Below are 17,901 nucleotides of genomic sequence, written 5' to 3'. Positions count from 1 at the left end.
ATCGTTATAACACAACAAATAATAACAAATAACAAATTTTTGTTGAGTATGTTTGTTGAACTAAAGTAAAATAAATAGAACACAAATCAATGTTGATTACTATTTCAAGACTGTTTTATTTTTCGTGTAATTACTTAAAGTTAGTATGAATTAGTAACAATTAAATATTTGAAAATATGTGTCTATATTTGGTTTCCTAAAAAATTTACTTCATGCAATAATTTAATTGCTTTACATTTAATATTATTCTGTAAGATTGAGTAATAATGAATAAAGAAATACAAAGTATTTATATTTTTAATTATATAAAAAGAAAATTGTTGATAACTAATACAAAATATGGAAAACTACTTAAAATTATTCGTAACGCGCATTGAAAAAATTTAGAAAGAAAAATACTGATAATTATTTTTATCGCATAAGATATTAAACATAGACACATATTTCGAAAATAACGCTTTTAGGATATGTGATAAGGGTGGATAAACTGAGTACAATAAGACAATGTAAAAAATATGCTTATTATAATTGGTAATGCCTAATAATGCGTACTAATGCTGATATTTTACAAGGAGATACATATATAGGTACATTTGAAGCAATGCATTGTTTTAAGATTAAATTTTGCATTGTCCTTATATAAATAATTATTGTACCTACTTACTACCATTATATATAATAACAATATATATACGACATTAATTTAATCCCAATATGGGTTAAATTGTAAATTATATTGTATTTTTGTCCATTTACAAGTGGCAAATTACTGTCCATTTGCATTGGTTTACATTTAAAACATTTATTATTCAAGATATACTTCCTTGCGACCTATTATTTATGAATAATGACACGCACATGTAACGTACAAAAATTAATATCTTAACTAGTACATTTGGCACAGAAACTTTGATAATAAAAACTAGATCTCACAAAAATCTGTACAATTCTAGTGTCACAAGTAAGTTGTTTTTTCTGCTGCTTTACTCTCTAATGACATTTATTTATAGTCTACAGAGTGATTCAACATAGTTCTTTTTCTTTAATTTCGATTACGATATGTATTAAAATTATGATAATTTGAAATATATTGTGTACATTTGAAAATATTACATGTACGTAGATAACTCTAGTGTCAATACTACAGCTACGTTGTAATCATTTAAATGTTAAATGGCAGTAAATGATTTAGTTGTCCTTATAATTAACCAGAGGAATCTAGTTTTTTTTCTCAGAATCTGTGCCCTCTTACAATTCTTTAATCTGAATTTTATATATTTTTACTTTGAATAATAAAATAATATATCACGTGTCATCTTTTCTTATAGGCTGCAAAAGAAATTGAATCATATTACAATTACTAAAGATATCAAAAATGAAACTATTTCGGCACTTCTTATTAAGTTGAATCTTTAATTATATGTTACAGTTATCTATTACTGAACATTTATCTATATGATTATAATACAAAATGAAGAAAATGATGATAGTGATGATTATGCATATATCAATAAGATTATTTGCGATTATTCGCATATATTGTTACAGCAGGCAGATGATAAAAAATGAATATGACCATTTATATGTATATGTAGTTTTTTTTAAGTTCAGTCATGTGTTCATGCAATTCTATTTTATAAATAAAGTTTCTTAGTAGAAAATAATCCGTTAAAACTTCTAACTTCTGTTTAAACAAAACCTAAGTTATATTCATATCAAAACATACAATGAACTGAATAATATACTGACTTTTAATAAAAGACTTTACCTCTGTTTAAAATAGAAACTTCATACAACTTAGAGAAATTATATAAAATCATTTGATTATATTTTTACAAAATATTAATGACTATTATTTGCAGCTATATCAGGGTACTTAAAAACAAAATAAAAATCATTAATAGTGAATAAAGCAGTATGTAAAAATAAATTTATGTGCCCTGAAAAATTCAAATATAGTAGAATTACTTTGTAGGACTGCTTTTTTCTTTTGACTTTTGTATCTGTCATAAGCAAAAAGTATTTATTGCTATACCATTATAGCTACAACACTGTAACTGAACTTTTAAATTGTATTCAAAATAATTCGCAAATGTATAAAAGAACAAGATGATTTTACGATTTTTTCGTGATTACTTTTTTTAGCAAGGATGGAATTTATAGAATTTATAAGAAATATGATCTCTTTTCTTCCTTTTTATGGGAATCTAACTATATGATACAATTGTACCCAATGAAATTTATATTAAATTAGTAATAGTTAACTATTTTTTGTTACTTTCTGTATGTCAATCCCTGCCATTATCTCGGATTTTTATAGTTACATAACGAAAGTCAATAACACAATCTTACATTTAGCAGCACATACACAAACAGTATTTTTTTCTATATTGTAAGGAACACACGTGAACTCGTTTTCAAATTATTACATTACTAAAATAGGCGGGGCTACGAAGCAATATCTGACATAAGTTGAGCCAATAAAGCTGGCTCTAAAAGTCCATGTGTTTGCCCCATTCTTTCCAAATTCCGTACATCCTTATCCACTGCCTCTAATGCTCGCTCCAATTCTTCTTCTTCTTCTCTTGATGGTTCATATTCCCCATTTCTGCCTTCTGAAAACATAAATCTTATTTTATTTTTAAATTAAAGTAATTCATAAGAATAAATATATTTCACACAACATATTTATATAAATTAATATCACACAATACAAAAAGGACAATATCATTATAATTACCAATAAAGAGGTCATTAAAAGCATCAGCAGGTAAGTTGTTGAGCACATTGCCAAAATCATGCTCTGCAGGATCCAAAGAAGGAAACACTTCATGATCTCCCAGATCTTTAAGTCCTCCTCCAAGACCAAGTCCTAATCCTAAATTTAAGTTAGCAGAATTTGAAGTTCCTTGTGCTACAGTATTCAAATTATTCAAAGTTTTTGTCTGATTTTCACTAGAGTTTATTTGATTCAAATATTGACTCTCTTCATGTACTAGAGTAGGATCTTTAATCTCAAGTTTATTTGCAAGAGGCCGTTTTCGTTTCTTTGGCCTAGATTTTGGTTTAGGCCTGGGAATTGTAGGAGATGTTGGTTTTTTACGAGCTTTCTTTGGTTTAGACTCTTGGGCTTTACGATGATAATTATCTCTTTTCCTTGCATGTTCTGGACAAAGAGGTAATTCATGTGCAACATCAAACACAGGAATACAACATTGTGTATTATCACTAAATTTGGCAGTGCAATGTTCAAATAAAAGTTGATCTCCATTCAACATAATATGACGAGAACAATGGCGAGTACAGGGCAAAGATATCTGTTGACATCCTTCAGCTCCACAAAGCCCACCAACTAGAAGTGGCCCGTCAACCACTTTACTTGTATTTGGAGAACCACTTAAAGCTCTTGCTGTAGATGCAGGATCCTTGCAAGCAGCTTCTAAAAGACATCTAGCTCTATCACGTAACAAAATTTCTGAGTCTGTTCCACCTTTATGTAACTGAAGTAATCTTCTTCTTAGCTGGGAACGCAATTGAGAAAGGCGTGCAGAACGATTCAATGTTGAAGTGCTTTCTCCAGAAAACCAATAACGTTGATAAATTGTCATTTCATCTCCACTAGAATCACTATCTGATATTTCATCCCCAGCTCTAGGATAATACAATAGTGTATGGTCCCGACTTTGCTTTCTATTTTTTAGTCTTTGTAAATTTTCAATATGACGCTGCTTCTGTTGAATTGCTTTTGCAAATTTATAATCTATATGTTCACCATCACCACTACCACTGCCACCACCACCAACACTACAATCAGCATCTAATTCTACAGCACGGTCTTGTACATCTTTGAATTCCGCATCTGGTACGGATGTTATCCTTATTCTTTGTTTCATACATTTTTCTTTAGTCTTAATATTTTTACAATTTTGCATTACTTTAGAATTTTTAGATGACACTATTGAAACATTTCTTCCTGTCGCTGTACCAAATGGCTCTGGTTCACTGAAAATATATGGATCGACATCTTGACGAGCCTCAGTTTTCAGCAAAGCCTTCAACCGATCCGAAAACTTCAATTTATTGTCCATGTTTGAGTTTTCGGATATAGGGACCTTCATTGATTACCGCTTTCCTTGTATCTTGTTCCACCTGCATTCTCAAATCCTCTAAATCTTTCTTCCTATCTAGATAAAACTTGGTTCAAGCCATGTGCCTAGATCCAAGTCCATACATAAATATTTCTGAATTCATAATACTGAGAATAAAAAAATAAAAAATTATTTTTATTGTATTATATCACAGTTTGATTGTTTTTGTATGTGCTTTACACATTAATGTTTACATATGCATCAAGGTAATACAACTAACAAAATGAAATTTTGTACAAAGTATAATAACTTATAAAATAGTCATATCCACTACATATGCCAATAATATTAATACGCACCCAACTTATATACATATATATCTGCATATGTACAAAACTTAGTTTTGTCATGGGTTATGCTTTGATAGAAACATTAAAACTGATTACCTATTATTTAGTATCAAATTTTATAGTGGAATTTTACAAAAAATCTTGTATAGTTAAATGACAATAAAATTTATTTTATGTTTTAAAAGTGCAAATAATACTTTAGTAGTCAATAATATCTAGATCAATTAAAGCTATATATCACTATAAGTATAAGTTTAAATTCACATATTCCTGTACATATATGTATCAGATGATTACTAAAGTCACCTGGTTCAAACAATAAGCGTGAACTTAGTCCATGGTTAGATCAGGATAAAAACAATCCTTGCCTCGCATAGCAATTCGCACTAAATATACCCTATACATTTTCAAACAATTTCATTACATGAAATATTAAAGCATTGAATGTGAATCCTAAAAGTTCTGACAAACTTTGACAATTCAAAGCCATATTAATAAACATTTTATTTCTAGTGTTGACATGAGTACATGATGTTGGATATCAACACTGTTTGGTTATGTTCACTCCTTATATAGGCAATAAGACACTTTGCAAAATACTATAATCAAGTTTCAGTAATATAGTCAGAAAAACTCATAAGATGAATCTTGCAGCATATTTATACCCTATAACAAGGGTAAACTATTCACAAATACTATCACGAAACCCTCTTTATGAACTCGTTTCGTTTAGTTTAACCGAGGTTGGGACAATGGAAATTACTCCCAACAGTAATGGAGGTTGTTGCCCAATCAGAAGCAATCCGACCTTTTTCGTACAAAATACACTCCAACGAGATTGAAGATTCACGCACAAATTTTAGCATTCATCGATAATAACATTAGAAAGACATGTCAGATATAAAGAAAGCAAAATGGCGGACACTGCACACACGAACAGTTTCTCATGCGAAAAATCTTTGAATTCACTGTATTATCATTATGAATTTGATATACAAACAATTTATGTCCATTTTAAGTGTTAACTAATTTTAAATGATAATTTACGAAAACATATTTTTGCATGATTTCGGCTATTTCTATTGAAAATGTTTAGATTGTTCTTCGTTATTCATTTTGACATAACCTTTTAACTCTTTTATGTATATAATAAACCTAATTTTATTTCTACTTTTTTTCTTTTAGAAAACAGGATAGTATGAATAAAACGACAAATATAATAATATTTCATTTTTCAATTTTAAAACATCCATTTATGATCTAGTTTCCTTAATACTACATTGTATTCAGAGTAATTATATTTGATTTACATAAATGTATAGCTTTTCGTTAATATTTTAAAATATGGCATGTATAACATGGCATGTGTAGAATATTACATTATATTATTTAGTAACATCATTTTACTCAACTTTCTTGATATTAATATTAAAAGAATAAATTATATAATTGATTAAATTACAATGATAGTGATTAATATAATGTATCGAGAAATATTGAAATAGTTGATTTTAAATAAATTTTAGCCTCTTACAATAAACATTGAAAATTTCACGTAACATAGAATTATTATTTTTTTGTAGAATATGAAATGCATAAAAAAGATATTGTCTTTCGATAATTAATAAATAATAAACATTGCGTGATCTATATCTATTCAAATATAATTAACATGCTCTAAAAGGATATTATACTTAATTAAAAAATATAGGTGTAAGAAATCTATATATAAATCTGATAAATATTACTTAAATATGTAAAAAAAATAATGAAGATAAAATAAATTATGCATGTATTAAATATAAAATCGGGCGATGAAGTCAATGTCAAGAGCAATAATTTTCATATTGCTACATAACCAAACCATATTTTATATTTATTCGAGATTTTATTCAAACATTTAATTTTTGAATTAATAAATAACTAGATTCTATATTTGTGTGATAAGGCATTACAAAAGACAATCAAAATTCATAAATCTAGTAACCTTCAAAAAGTTGTTACCAGTGATCAGCTGATTTTGACATTTAAGACTATAACCTATTAATATATTACAAAAGACCACCTGTTGATATAGTCCAGCCTTTCCGAAAAAATTTGTAATTACTTAATTATTAATACTCTACTATTTAAAAAAAAGGCAAGTGAATTCAAATATTATATTAATATCTTATTTTGTCAAATAGTATAAAATAAGAGTATGCAAATTATATAAACGAATCTTTTTACTCTCTTGTGTATACTAAATATGCATTTAGTATACACAATATACATATATATTTAATTCTTTCATTATTATATAATTTTTAATGCTTGCCATTTTCCTAATATAATCGCATTAGTCTTCCGAATTTTATATAGGAAATAAAATAATGTTGTCAGTGGTATGTATTACAACCTTGTTTCATTTATATTTTTTTGTTTTCTTTATAATCAAATATACACAATGATTGTGTACACAGCTATTTTGCGTACTTAACATTGCTTTAAGTATAATTTTGTGATCTTTGAAATACATACAATTGCTAAAAATAGTAATTGGATTATGTACATATTATAAATAAACAATATGTTTTATAATAAGAAGAATGGTTACAATGTAGATCACAAAGATATAAATTTCAAATTTGAATGAAACGTGAACTATAGCACTGTACTTAAAAAAAGTGCTAGAACAATGGACAATCAAAAAATTATAAGATAAAATAATACATTACACTTAAAAGCATATTTCCACTGCATAAAATTCAATTTGTCTTCTATATTTTTAAATTCTATACAAAAAAAAAGGAAAGATAAATCAAATATTAAATATACAATGCTTTTAAGTGACAAGTTCCTTCTTACAAATGTTCAACAAGAATAGTATACAATACTGTATAACTGTGTATACATAACACATATTTAATCCCTCTGATCTCACCTGTTTGATATTTATAATAAATGTTTCCATTTTTTCGTTCAGTTTGACTAGCGAATTTTTCTTATTGATGTTTAGTGTGCATTACACAGATATAAGAAAAGTTTACGCATTAGCTCTTTTATCATATTTCTCATGTGATAATTCAAAGCTCATTTTCGTAATTTGCAATCAGAACATAATATGCGTAAAATCACGTAAGCAAAAAGCTAGAGACTACTTAAGTACAAAGATTTAAACTGTATGAATATAGAATTTTTCCACTCCATGAATAATATAAATTCAATTATAGAAATTCACCATATACTGCAACCATATAGAAATTATATTTTACCTAATCGATATGTAAAGTAGCCATACATAGATAATATTTCATAATTTTGAAAAAATAAGAAATTTTCGTAGTGTAATGAGTAAAATTGAAAACATGATCGCTTTTTTAAAGATCATTTTTGTTAAAAAATTGTCCCAATTTCTTTCAGTGTTGAAAATTTCTTTTATTCTATATTTAATTGATTCGAGTTTTAATGATATTAAAATTTTAATTTGAGGTACAATTTGTGGTAGACCCAAGGGACGGTGTATAATTCTTTTTCCTTATTATAAAAGTTGTATTTGAAAATTATTATGAATTAGATAATAAATGTATGTTACGTAGTTTTTCGTTGAGGTTTTTGTCCTTTAATAATAGTTGGCCGGCCTTTTATGTAACCTTTCTTACGACGTGGTGTCTGTAACATTAATGTCCCCCACCCCACGATTTCAACTACATTTCAAAATTACACAATGTTATGATTTAAAGAAGGAAAAACGATACGATTAAGAATTCAACAAAAGTAAATGTTTTAACTGCTTTAACTGTTTAGCATAAGAAATAGAATTCTCACCTTTTTACTAACATATGAATTAGCATTTCGTGCAACAATTCGTTTAGATATTGGAATGCTTGGTCTATTAAATTCATTTGGCTTTTTCACCCTAAAATTGGATTTGAATAAGGACATTTGAAATTTATAAGTATAAAAATCATAAAATTTATAAAATTAATTTATGGTCTTGTTATTGTTATCTATAAAATTACCTGTAAATTCTAACAAGCCAATGTTCAGTCGTGTAGGCTTCTTCCAAATATGTTAACTGGAAATTTTTATTTCCTATTTCGGCGTTACGCGTACGATCATAACCAGAGGGCGATCGATAATCAATCTTTACTTTCCCAAATCGATAATAGCTTAATTTATACATTAGTGAATTCAAAAGGGTAGGTGAACCTTCCGAATCCACGCGAAATTCTCCTTTTTCAGTAAAATAATCACTTTCACGAATATCTTGTGGATGTTCGCCTTCAGCAATTCGTACCATCCAAAGGAACTTATTAACATCATCTCCGGAATATCCAATCATTCCTCCAAAAATAACTAATACATAATCTACATCTAATGATGTCATAATTTCATAAGCAGCACTTTCATTTGAGCTCATTGCTTTTCCAACTAGAGCTATATGTGAATTATTCCAAGTGTTATTGTCCACAAGCGTAGTTCTACGTTAAAATGAAAATGCTTCATATTGTATTATATTGTATTATATATACAAAAAAATTTAAATAGCACATTTTATTCTCTAATAATATATACCTATTAGCCATCCCAGCAATTTGATAGCCATAATCCCACCAACTCATAATCCTAGCATCAGTAGGTGTATTTTGTGCTAACCAATAATAAGCTTCTCTGAAATCATCTAGAATAGCTCTACCTCCATCGTTACTATATGATGCCAAAACAATCGAAGGGCTAGAATATGCATTACTTGTAATCCAAGTACAATGCAGTGTGAACATCATCATTAATACAAATGCACCAATGACAACAGCATTTCGAAGATTAACACCTAATCCATCTCCATTACCCCTAGGTCTCTCATGTCTCATTCTACGAAGTTTACCAGCTTTATCATAGAGTGATCTACCAGGGCTTCTTTCTCTTTCTTCTTCACTTTCTTCTTCACTTCCATTATTACTTCGATCGTTTCTTTCATTGTCTTCCTCTTTGAAAAATAATTCAAGAAGGTCACTAAATGCAATTCCAGCAAGCATACAAACAACTGGAGTTAAAGTGAGCATAAGCCTCACCATTACTCCAGCAAAATAAACAGCACTTATAGCATACAATATAACTGTAAAATAATTATAATTAATATATTTGTGTAGTAAATTAATAAAGAATTTTTTTCTTAAATCTTACCAAAAACACGTTCATCATTGATACGTTTAATGCAGTACCACAAGCCCACAGGAAACGTTGTAACAAGAATGTGTAAATCAAAGAAAAAGCTAAACCATGTTGTAGGTTGATGTTCAGAAACAGATGCTATTATTGGAATGTGTATCTTTGCATAACCAGTATCCCAAAGTGAATAAAACCTTCCACTCCAAGGTGCAATAACACCGGCATAAGTCAAACATATTAAAATAAACAAAAGAATGCCAGCTGTAACTGCAACCACTCCTCCAAAGTATTTCATTTCAGATTTTGTAAGTACAGTTCTTAGATATCTACAATAATAAAATATACTGTATTACAAAATTTGATATATTAAAATTATACTAACATATTATATCAACACACCTGAGAGTTGCCACAAAAATTAATAATCCAAACACACCTCCAGCTGCCATGTGTTCTGATGTTCTTATTGGTTGAAAACCAACAAATGGTATTTGCATACTCAATAAAAGTCCCAGAATATAAAATGTAGTGTAACTTGTAAAAAGACGATTACTGAATCGATTCATGATCAATAATGCAAAAACATGAAGTGGAATTAAATTAATGATAAAAACATAACCACCCCATGCAGATACCATATAGAAGTAGGACAGAGCAGTCATAGAAGCCCAAAAAATAGAGCCAGTTTTAACTGACTTAACCCACAGATAATATGTAATTTGTAGTGCAAAAATGGCAATGCCTTCATTGTCATAACTTCCTGCTACAGATCTTGAAATGTAACCAGGTACAATTGCAATAAAACACGCTGCAAATAAACCAGCTCCTGCATTCCATATTTCTTTTGTTAATAAGTACGTAGAAATGGCTGTAAGACCACTAAATATCGGAGCTAAGAATACACAAATGTCTCTTATATGCACTGGGATATTTAAAGAATGTAATATATAATGTATAGATCCAGATGTTATCATTAATCCAGGATAAACAGTTCCACCTACAATACGACCCAGCGGATACCATGCTCTTTCATCAAACCAATTTAAAAAATTATAGAATCCATGTTGTACCATATATGCTGTAGCTCTGTAGTTAAACCTATGTTATAAAAGAATATTTTATTTTATAGTAATATTTTATAATAACATTATATGTACATATATATGTAAAGTTAATTTACTTTATCAATTAAATTATTAATAAACATGAAAATTATTTTTTATGAACAAAATGTTAGGTAAATATTAAATGAAAAATATTAAATTAAATAATTATTATAAATTAATAATAATTAAAAATACGTACCAAGGATCGAATTCATGTATGATACTTTCAAAACGTATCACCGCGAATAACCGAGAAGCAAATCCTGAGATCCAAGCAAGTAGCAAAACAGTAAAAGTAATAAGAGAACTAAGTCCAGCGGCGTTTGTTAACGTAGAAGTTTTCATTTGCTTAGACGTCGATTTCTTGTCAGGGAACATATCTTTTTTAGTATTTGTAATGGATGTTCTATTTGGCAACATATTTCCTTTAAATTTCTGAATGTAATGATAAATATTTCCGTGAAATTTTAACAGACATTTGCCATGAACATATTAACATTTGTTTCTATTCAACACGCTGCAAATCAAGCTGCTTGCAACAAATTATCAAATCACTATGCCTAGGCTAGGAGTTTAAGACACGTTGAACACCGGCTACGTGTTAACCATGACTTCGCAATGACGTTCTCTACCTACTTTCATAGGAATATGGGTACAGGAATGGTATGTTCGAATATGCGCTTAAACGCACACCACGTTCGTTATGAATATCAAGCTGCCGATTGGTTTCGATAACAACACATAAAATAGAAACAGTTTGTCTACCAATGGCATTAATTTTATATCAATATCACATCCGGTCATCGACTATGATCTAAATACAGATGTAGTCACATATAATGTACTTACTGGCACTTATCCTAAACCATCATATCCGGATAATCTTATTACTTAACGACTGCTTGCTATAATATAATAAGCTGTGAAATTAATATTTCCTGTTTTCGTTACAACATACAAGAAATTAAAAAAATTTTGGTATGTAATCGTAGAAAATCGCAAAAGAAACATCTAAGAAAGTGAAATTTTTGTACATGAGGAACTGTAAATTATCTTTTTTACCACGTCCACCGTTTAAAAATAGTGATTAAAAAATTCAAAATAAAGTGATGGAATAGCATGAATTAAATATCATGAGTGAGAAATTTCGCTAAGTAATATAAATGAAAATTATTCTCTCATGTTTACTAGCAAGGAGCAATTAATAAAACGTACTGGGAAAAGTTCTGTTGGTCGTTATGATTTCTTAAAACTTTTAACTACAGAATTTAAGACCACTAAATCTAAAGGTAATTTGCATACAAAAATGTAATTACTTATATAATTGTTTACTACATAATTATAGAACATAAATTATTTCCACAGAAGCAAAAGAACAAGTGTTAGCAAACCTTGCTAATTTTGCTTATGATCCTATCAATTATGGATACATAAGACAACTACAAATAATTGATTTGTTTCTTCACGCTTTGTCAGAAAATAATTTAAAATTAGTACGTTTTGCAGTAGGAGGTATTTGTAATGTATGTGCTGGTAGGTATATAATGGTTTGAAAGATTTATTTTCAAAAAGTACATCCTTGTGGTAACTATTAATTAACAAAAGAATTATATTTTAGATCCAATAAATAAACTATACATTTTACGTAACCAAGGCATTTGTCTATTAACACCATTACTTTCTTCACAAGATGAAGATATCATACTTTCAGTAATTACTAGTTTAATATTTTTAATTACCCCTGATTATAAGAGTGAAGTAACAACTGAATTAATTGGAAAAATATCTGATTTGTCAAATCATGAAAATAATCGTATTAAAAACTTAGTGGCAATATTTTTAAATGACTGCACTGAAATAAAGGATAAAGTTGAAAATCCTAAAAATATATAATATATATAGAAAATATTTTGGAAGGATATATACCTAATTATACCTTGATACATAAAAAAAGAAGTAGTTAAAAAATTATATATCATAATTCAATTGTGGAGTAAAATGAAGTTCTCAAAGCCATTCTTTAAATTGCTAAAAAGGTATGTGCAAAGATATTGTACAGGACCTTCAGATGTTCTAAACACTATGAAAGTTGGAAATGAAATATCAGTTTTTAAAACAGTTACCAAAGATGATATACTAAATTTTGCAAAATTAACTGGTGATTATAATCCAATACATTTAGTGACATCAAATAATCTTGTTCATGGTGCTTTACTCAATGGCTTAGTATCAGGAGTACTTGGTACAAAAATGCCAGGCCCAGGAACCATAGTAGTTGGACAAACCTTTACATTTCCAGCACCATGTTATGCTGGAGATATAATAGAAATAAAAGTGCAAATTGTTTCTATAAGAAAAATCATGAAATGTGAATATATTTGTATTGCAAATGGAAAAAAGATAGTTTTAAAAGGAAATGCAAAACTTATCAAAAAGTTATAAATTATCAATGCATAATAAAGTGAATATGTATAATCTTATCAACAAGAAAGTAATCTAAATCTTATTGTTGTACATGTATTTATTTGTATTTTAACATTATATTCATATTAAAAGAATAAAACAAGCTTTTTTTAAATACAATATGGTTACAGTACTGCAGTATTATGAAATATTGCTTATTGTGAATGTGACCCATTTTAATTGCTGATTTTACAAAACAAAGCGTTTTCAACAAAACCTGCACGACTTATTGATTTTCATTACTTCATGCAAGTAATGCAGACAATTTGATTAATGTAAGTATCATTAGACTGAATATATACTTGTATACTTTATTAATACTTTACAGTTTACAGTACAGATTTTTATATATTCTAAATATACTTAGATACAGCTTTCTTTTATTGGTAATTATTAATTAAAATAATCTTATTCATAAGAGAAATCTGAAATAAATATTTTTTTTACAGAAAAGATGAATCCGGCATTTCTGTTATCAATTCTCTATTTCTTATCTGCATCAGCAGATCAAATTAAAATAAAAGTTTTAAATGATACTCTTAAAATTGTAACTACTGAATTTCCAGTTGGTTGTGCTTGTGGAATTTTTTTAAGTGGACAATTTAAAAAGGATGGTAAAGAATCACCTAAGGGAGAGCCTGCTATTTTTCATGATTTGCCTGGAGCATTTTCATGTACTCCAACCGGGAATAAACTGTGTACAAATAAATGCTTGGACACTGTGAGTTAATCTATAGAAATACAAAATTATTACCACACATATATTTTATTGATGATACAGTTAATTTCTTATCTCAAGTAACACAAAATATGAAATATTTACTATAGATTATTAAACATCTGCCAAACAGTCCTAAAATACTATGTAATTCAATAAAATATGACTGTCATAAGGAAAGGGTAAGTTTTATTTTAATGTTTCACAATAGCTTCAAATTAACTATTAAACAACATTATATTATATAATTTCTTTATATTAGGCTTACTTATTTATTAAAAATTGTAACAGTGGATGGATTAACACAAATCTTTCTGCTGGAAGAGAATATTGTTGTAAGGATGGCACACCATACAAATGTCCAGTATATTAAAATAAATATCTTTTATTACGTATGTGTTCTCACTTGTTATAAATGTATAAGCTTTATACTTTTTTAATTTAATAAAACCATTATTGATTCTACCACGTTTTCTTCTTAAATGTCCCGCTTCTTGTCTAAATATAGCTTCAAGAATATCACATATACTCTACAAAGAATCAAAGGAATCCCAGATAAATATCTGAAATCTTCATTCTATAATTAAATTACCATATATAAAACTGTTCTATTTTGTGCACTTTAAAAAAGAAAAACTTTCGCTTTACATTGAGTTTTTCTCTATACTTATTAACATATGAGGTATGATTTTGATCTTTAATTTGTGCCATTGGGTCAAGTTCAGGCATAACCCCAATAATATTACAGATGACAGTGTTAAATTTAAATTAATCAGCTACTTTAAATTTGTATCTCAAACACTCTACTTTTATAGCCAACATTAAGTCTGTATAAAAGCTAATTTTTATTGATACAAAAAAGATGGAAAAATTATTTATCATTTATATTATTAAGAAAACAATGTGAAGCTTTCTATTATAAATATTATTTTGAATAAAAAACATTATAAATAAAAATTGGTAAGAAACATGTGTGCAAGACTTTTAGCATGTCCTTTGTGCTCACAACCAGGTTTTTTAACATTGGATGCATTGCGAGCAGGATTAATAAGCGTAGCAACACGACCTCTTACATGCCCTGTGTGTAATGAAGTATTGCTTGGTATTGATAAGCTTACTATTCATTTATTCAGCCACACTATTAATTTAAGTAATAATAATACAACAGAGTCATTGAAACATACAAATATTATTACCAGTACTCATAATCCACCAATAATAAGTAATTTAGAAAGTATTACTTTTCAAGATTGGAATATGTCTAAAATACAAATTACAGATTCAAATAAACTTTCACAGAATAACTTAAATATTCAAAATAGTTTAATATCATCGCAAAGTCTGCAAAATACAAAAGATGAAGCTTCAATTTTGAATCCAGAAGTTTCTATTCAAAATCAAAATTCATTGAATCATATACCTCAAATTACATTTCCACAAAATTCAATTTGTGGAAATAAAGAGATACATACACTTCAAAGGAATAAAGAAATAGAATCAGAAAAACTGCCTCAACAAATGTTACAAGAAACAATAAAAGTAGATTATGCTACACAGTACTTTGATCATCAAAACGTTAAAAATGTAAAATTTGTACAAAATTATCCTGAAACAGAATATGAAAATGTCCAAACATTTAAAAATTGGATAGAGGATCAACATTGTGAACAACCAAACAAAGAAGTAGCAGACAAAATGGGAAGATCTGTCGATAAACCTTGTAGTAATGAACAAATGATAATAACAAACAAACTTCCAAACATTATAAGTACATGTACCAATATACCATTGGAAAAAGCTAATGATAAGAATATACAAGAGGACTCATCTATTGTATGTAATAAAAGACAAAATGAAAGTCTTGAACATAATGAGATATTACCTCAATTAAAACTTATAAAAACATTATCAACAAGACAAAAGACTGAGCGTTGCAATATATGTGGTTTTCATTTTCCTGATCATAATATTTTGCTTTTACATAAGCAATTAATACATATGATCAATGAAAAAGATTTAAATGTTATGCCTGAAAATTTACTTAAGAATTATTCATGTCACTTATGCTCTAAAGTATTTAAAATGAGAGGTAGTTTAATGGTGCATATGCGAGTAGCACATATGGGATATAATTTAGGTAATTTCTTATTACATTGAAAGCATATTAATATCTATTATTTAACAAACATTAACATAAACATATTTTCAGGTTCTTTGGTCAGAGGTGGACAAATAGAACTCATACTTAATGAAAATAAATTTAACTGCCCCACATGTGGAAAAGAATTTAAAAAGGTGGTAAATATGTTTCTTTGAATGTCTTTTTGTACAAAATAAAACAAATTTATTATTTTAGGAACAACATGTAATGCAGCATTTAAAAACACATGAAGCTAAACAATGGGAATGTGATGTATGCAATAAAATGTTTACAACGAAATATTTTCTAAAAAAACATAAAAGATTACATTCAGGAGAAATGCCTTATAAGTGCAACATATGTAATAAAACGTTTACTTTCCAGCAGTCATATCATAAACATAGATTATACCATAAAGATGATAAACCTTATACATGTACAACTTGTGGCAGATCATTTAAAGAATTATCTACTTTGCATAATCATGAACGAATTCATACAGGAGAAAAACCTTTTGCATGTGAAACATGTGGTATGTTAACTTTTGTAAGAATTTTATTTAAAAATGTGTTGCAAAACTGAAATAATGCATGTTTTGTTTTCAGTTATTACTAACAATTTAATATGGATTGTTCTGTTTCTGCAATGTATGTATAACAATGTTTTGTAGTTTATTATATCTACTACAAATACTGCTTATATTTAGAAGTATGTAATAACTATATTCATACAGCATATATTTTGAGAATTTTATAATTAAAAGCTCCTTCCTATAATGAAAAAATAGATGGATAAATATGATATCACCTTTTTTATAATTTAGATGCTTGCTTTTTAGGAAAATGTTTTCGTCAACGTGTTTCATACTTGGTTCATCGTAGAATTCACACAGGTGTAATGCCTTATAAATGCACAACATGTGGAAAAAGCTTCAGATACAAGGTATATCAGAATAAAAAAGAAATACTTTTATGATTTTATTAATTATCCATTACTATAGGTAAGTCAAAGAACTCATAAGTGCCCAGCACAACAAACAGGAAATGTACAACAAACAAATATCATGGATCAGAAGTCAGTAAATTTACCAGATATACAAGGTATACACAATGATATATGTAAAACTCAAAAGGATTTTTTAAAGGAAAATCAAACGATGCTAGATATTGTAAATAATGAAGAAAACAAATATGTGTTAATAATAAATACTCAAGGTCAGCATCTTTTAACAAAAGAGTCTAACATTGAAAAAATACAAACTATTGCAAATACTAACATTACAAATAAAAAACAGAAGTTAGAAGAATGTACAGGGACAAACAATGATAATGAAAAAATAGGGAATATGTGGAAATCTGACATTCCTAATAGTTCTATATTTAAGAAACCCTTTGACACTTGTAAAGCAATACAATCAAAAAATGAGAAACCATTTCAAGAAGATACACATGATTTCTTTTCAATGGTAATGTCTCCCCTTGAAAATGGACTACCTTCACCCACTGCTGAAATGGAACACTTAAGAGTATCATCCCCCACACAAAAAGGAGATATATCAAAATCTTATGATACTTTTAGAAATACAGCACATATCATGGAAATGAATATGTTTAATGCTGATATAGAACAAAGTTTTAGCACTGCAGATAACAACGCAAATAATTTGCAAACTATTAACGAAGAATCATTGAAACAACTACTGTATAGTATTAATGAAAAATGATTAGAGAATTCGCCATAAAAAAATGCATTATTAGTTATCATCGTTATAAATAAATAAGAATTTTTCAAAGAAGAATTAATTATAAAAATTTATAATGAATTCTTTCCCGGAAATTTTAAAATACTAACAAGAATTTCTTTGTCTAATGTGTACCTATTTTTT

General features: G+C 27.9%; 4 protein-coding genes across 10 annotated transcripts; 2 read left to right on the top strand and 2 right to left on the bottom strand.

Annotated features, from left to right (window-relative positions):
* Nucleotides 1-502: 502 nt before the first annotated feature.
* On the bottom strand, nt 503-5,464 carry LOC117212787 (INO80 complex subunit D). Of its 3 annotated transcripts, none has more exons than XM_033457823.1 (3): nt 4,448-5,464; nt 2,741-4,255; nt 503-2,615 (listed from the first exon to the last, which is right to left on the bottom strand). In XM_033457823.1, exons 2-3 carry the CDS (start codon nt 4,116-4,118, stop codon nt 2,449-2,451), a joined length of 1,545 nt encoding a protein of 514 aa, XP_033313714.1. In that variant the 5' UTR covers nt 4,119-4,255; nt 4,448-5,464; the 3' UTR covers nt 503-2,448. The 3 variants fall into 3 exon arrangements, with proteins under 3 accessions (XP_033313714.1, XP_033313715.1, XP_033313713.1); XM_033457824.1 differs by having other exon boundaries at nt 4,745-5,464; XM_033457822.1 differs by having other exon boundaries at nt 2,741-5,464.
* Nucleotides 5,465-6,823: 1,359 nt separating this feature from the next.
* On the bottom strand, nt 6,824-11,339 carry LOC117212803 (dolichyl-diphosphooligosaccharide--protein glycosyltransferase subunit STT3B). 2 transcript variants are annotated; one of them, XM_033457847.1, is made up of 7 exons: nt 10,895-11,339; nt 9,989-10,687; nt 9,605-9,915; nt 8,996-9,536; nt 8,440-8,901; nt 8,246-8,336; nt 6,824-8,124 (listed from the first exon to the last, which is right to left on the bottom strand). In XM_033457847.1, exons 1-7 carry the CDS (start codon nt 11,113-11,115, stop codon nt 8,098-8,100), a joined length of 2,352 nt encoding a protein of 783 aa, XP_033313738.1. In that variant the 5' UTR covers nt 11,116-11,339; the 3' UTR covers nt 6,824-8,097. The 2 variants fall into 2 exon arrangements, with proteins under 2 accessions (XP_033313738.1, XP_033313737.1); XM_033457846.1 differs by having other exon boundaries at nt 6,824-8,089; nt 10,895-11,338.
* Nucleotides 11,340-11,504: 165 nt separating this feature from the next.
* On the top strand, nt 11,505-14,271 carry LOC117212795. Its single transcript, XM_033457834.1, has 8 exons — nt 11,505-11,984; nt 12,061-12,228; nt 12,314-12,508; nt 12,764-13,134; nt 13,526-13,544; nt 13,608-13,879; nt 13,987-14,058; nt 14,139-14,271. Exons 1-8 carry the CDS (start codon nt 11,876-11,878, stop codon nt 14,247-14,249), a joined length of 1,317 nt encoding a protein of 438 aa, XP_033313725.1. The 5' UTR covers nt 11,505-11,875; the 3' UTR covers nt 14,250-14,271.
* A 132-nt stretch (nt 14,272-14,403) lies between these two features.
* Nucleotides 14,404-17,811, top strand: LOC117212804 (zinc finger protein 502). 4 transcript variants are annotated; one of them, XM_033457851.1, is made up of 6 exons: nt 14,404-16,013; nt 16,086-16,171; nt 16,233-16,289; nt 16,404-16,548; nt 16,855-16,958; nt 17,017-17,811. In XM_033457851.1, the coding sequence occupies exons 1-6, from the start codon at nt 14,846-14,848 to the stop codon at nt 17,737-17,739; spliced, it is 2,283 nt and encodes a 760-aa protein (XP_033313742.1). In that variant the 5' UTR covers nt 14,404-14,845; the 3' UTR covers nt 17,740-17,811. The 4 variants fall into 4 exon arrangements, with proteins under 4 accessions (XP_033313742.1, XP_033313741.1, XP_033313743.1 ...); XM_033457850.1 differs by having other exon boundaries at nt 16,401-16,548; XM_033457852.1 differs by having other exon boundaries at nt 16,233-16,548; nt 17,017-17,230; nt 17,311-17,547.
* The last annotated feature ends 90 nt before the right edge of the window (nt 17,812-17,901 follow it).

Source organism: Bombus bifarius, unplaced genomic scaffold, assembly GCF_011952205.1.
Source record: "Bombus bifarius isolate JDL3187 unplaced genomic scaffold, Bbif_JDL3187 scf7180000008379, whole genome shotgun sequence".
Taxonomy (NCBI): Eukaryota; Metazoa; Arthropoda; class Insecta; order Hymenoptera; family Apidae; genus Bombus; species Bombus bifarius.
The sequence above is the reverse complement of the archived record's forward strand: the minus strand, read 5'-3'. Positions and strand labels throughout refer to the sequence as shown.

Bases quoted from the DNA above. Each gene is read 5' to 3' on its own strand.
- LOC117212787 (XM_033457822.1), bottom strand. From the start codon at position 4,118: ATGAAGGTCCCTATATCCGAAAACTCAAACATGGACAATAAATTGAAG. The intron at 2,616-2,740 runs GTAATTATAATG...TTATGTTTTCAG, and splicing joins TTTTAATGACCTCTTTATTG to AAGGCAGAAATGGGGAATAT.
- LOC117212803 (XM_033457846.1), bottom strand. From the start codon at position 11,115: ATGTTGCCAAATAGAACATCCATTACAAATACTAAAAAAGATATGTTC. The intron at 8,902-8,995 runs GTATATATTATT...ATTTTAACGTAG, and splicing joins ATTGCTGGGATGGCTAATAG to AACTACGCTTGTGGACAATA. The intron at 8,090-8,245 runs GTGAGAATTCTA...TTAATGTTACAG, and splicing joins ATTCATATGTTAGTAAAAAG to ACACCACGTCGTAAGAAAGG.
- LOC117212795 (XM_033457834.1), top strand. From the start codon at position 11,876: ATGTTTACTAGCAAGGAGCAATTAATAAAACGTACTGGGAAAAGTTCT. The intron at 11,985-12,060 runs GTAATTTGCATA...TTATTTCCACAG, and splicing joins TAAGACCACTAAATCTAAAG to AAGCAAAAGAACAAGTGTTA. The intron at 12,509-12,763 runs GTATTAAAAACT...CAGGACCTTCAG, and splicing joins GTCAAATCATGAAAATAATC to ATGTTCTAAACACTATGAAA.
- LOC117212804 (XM_033457849.1), top strand. From the start codon at position 14,846: ATGTGTGCAAGACTTTTAGCATGTCCTTTGTGCTCACAACCAGGTTTT. The intron at 16,172-16,232 runs GTGGTAAATATG...TTATTATTTTAG, and splicing joins GTGGAAAAGAATTTAAAAAG to GAACAACATGTAATGCAGCA. The intron at 16,959-17,016 runs GTATATCAGAAT...CCATTACTATAG, and splicing joins GAAAAAGCTTCAGATACAAG to GTAAGTCAAAGAACTCATAA.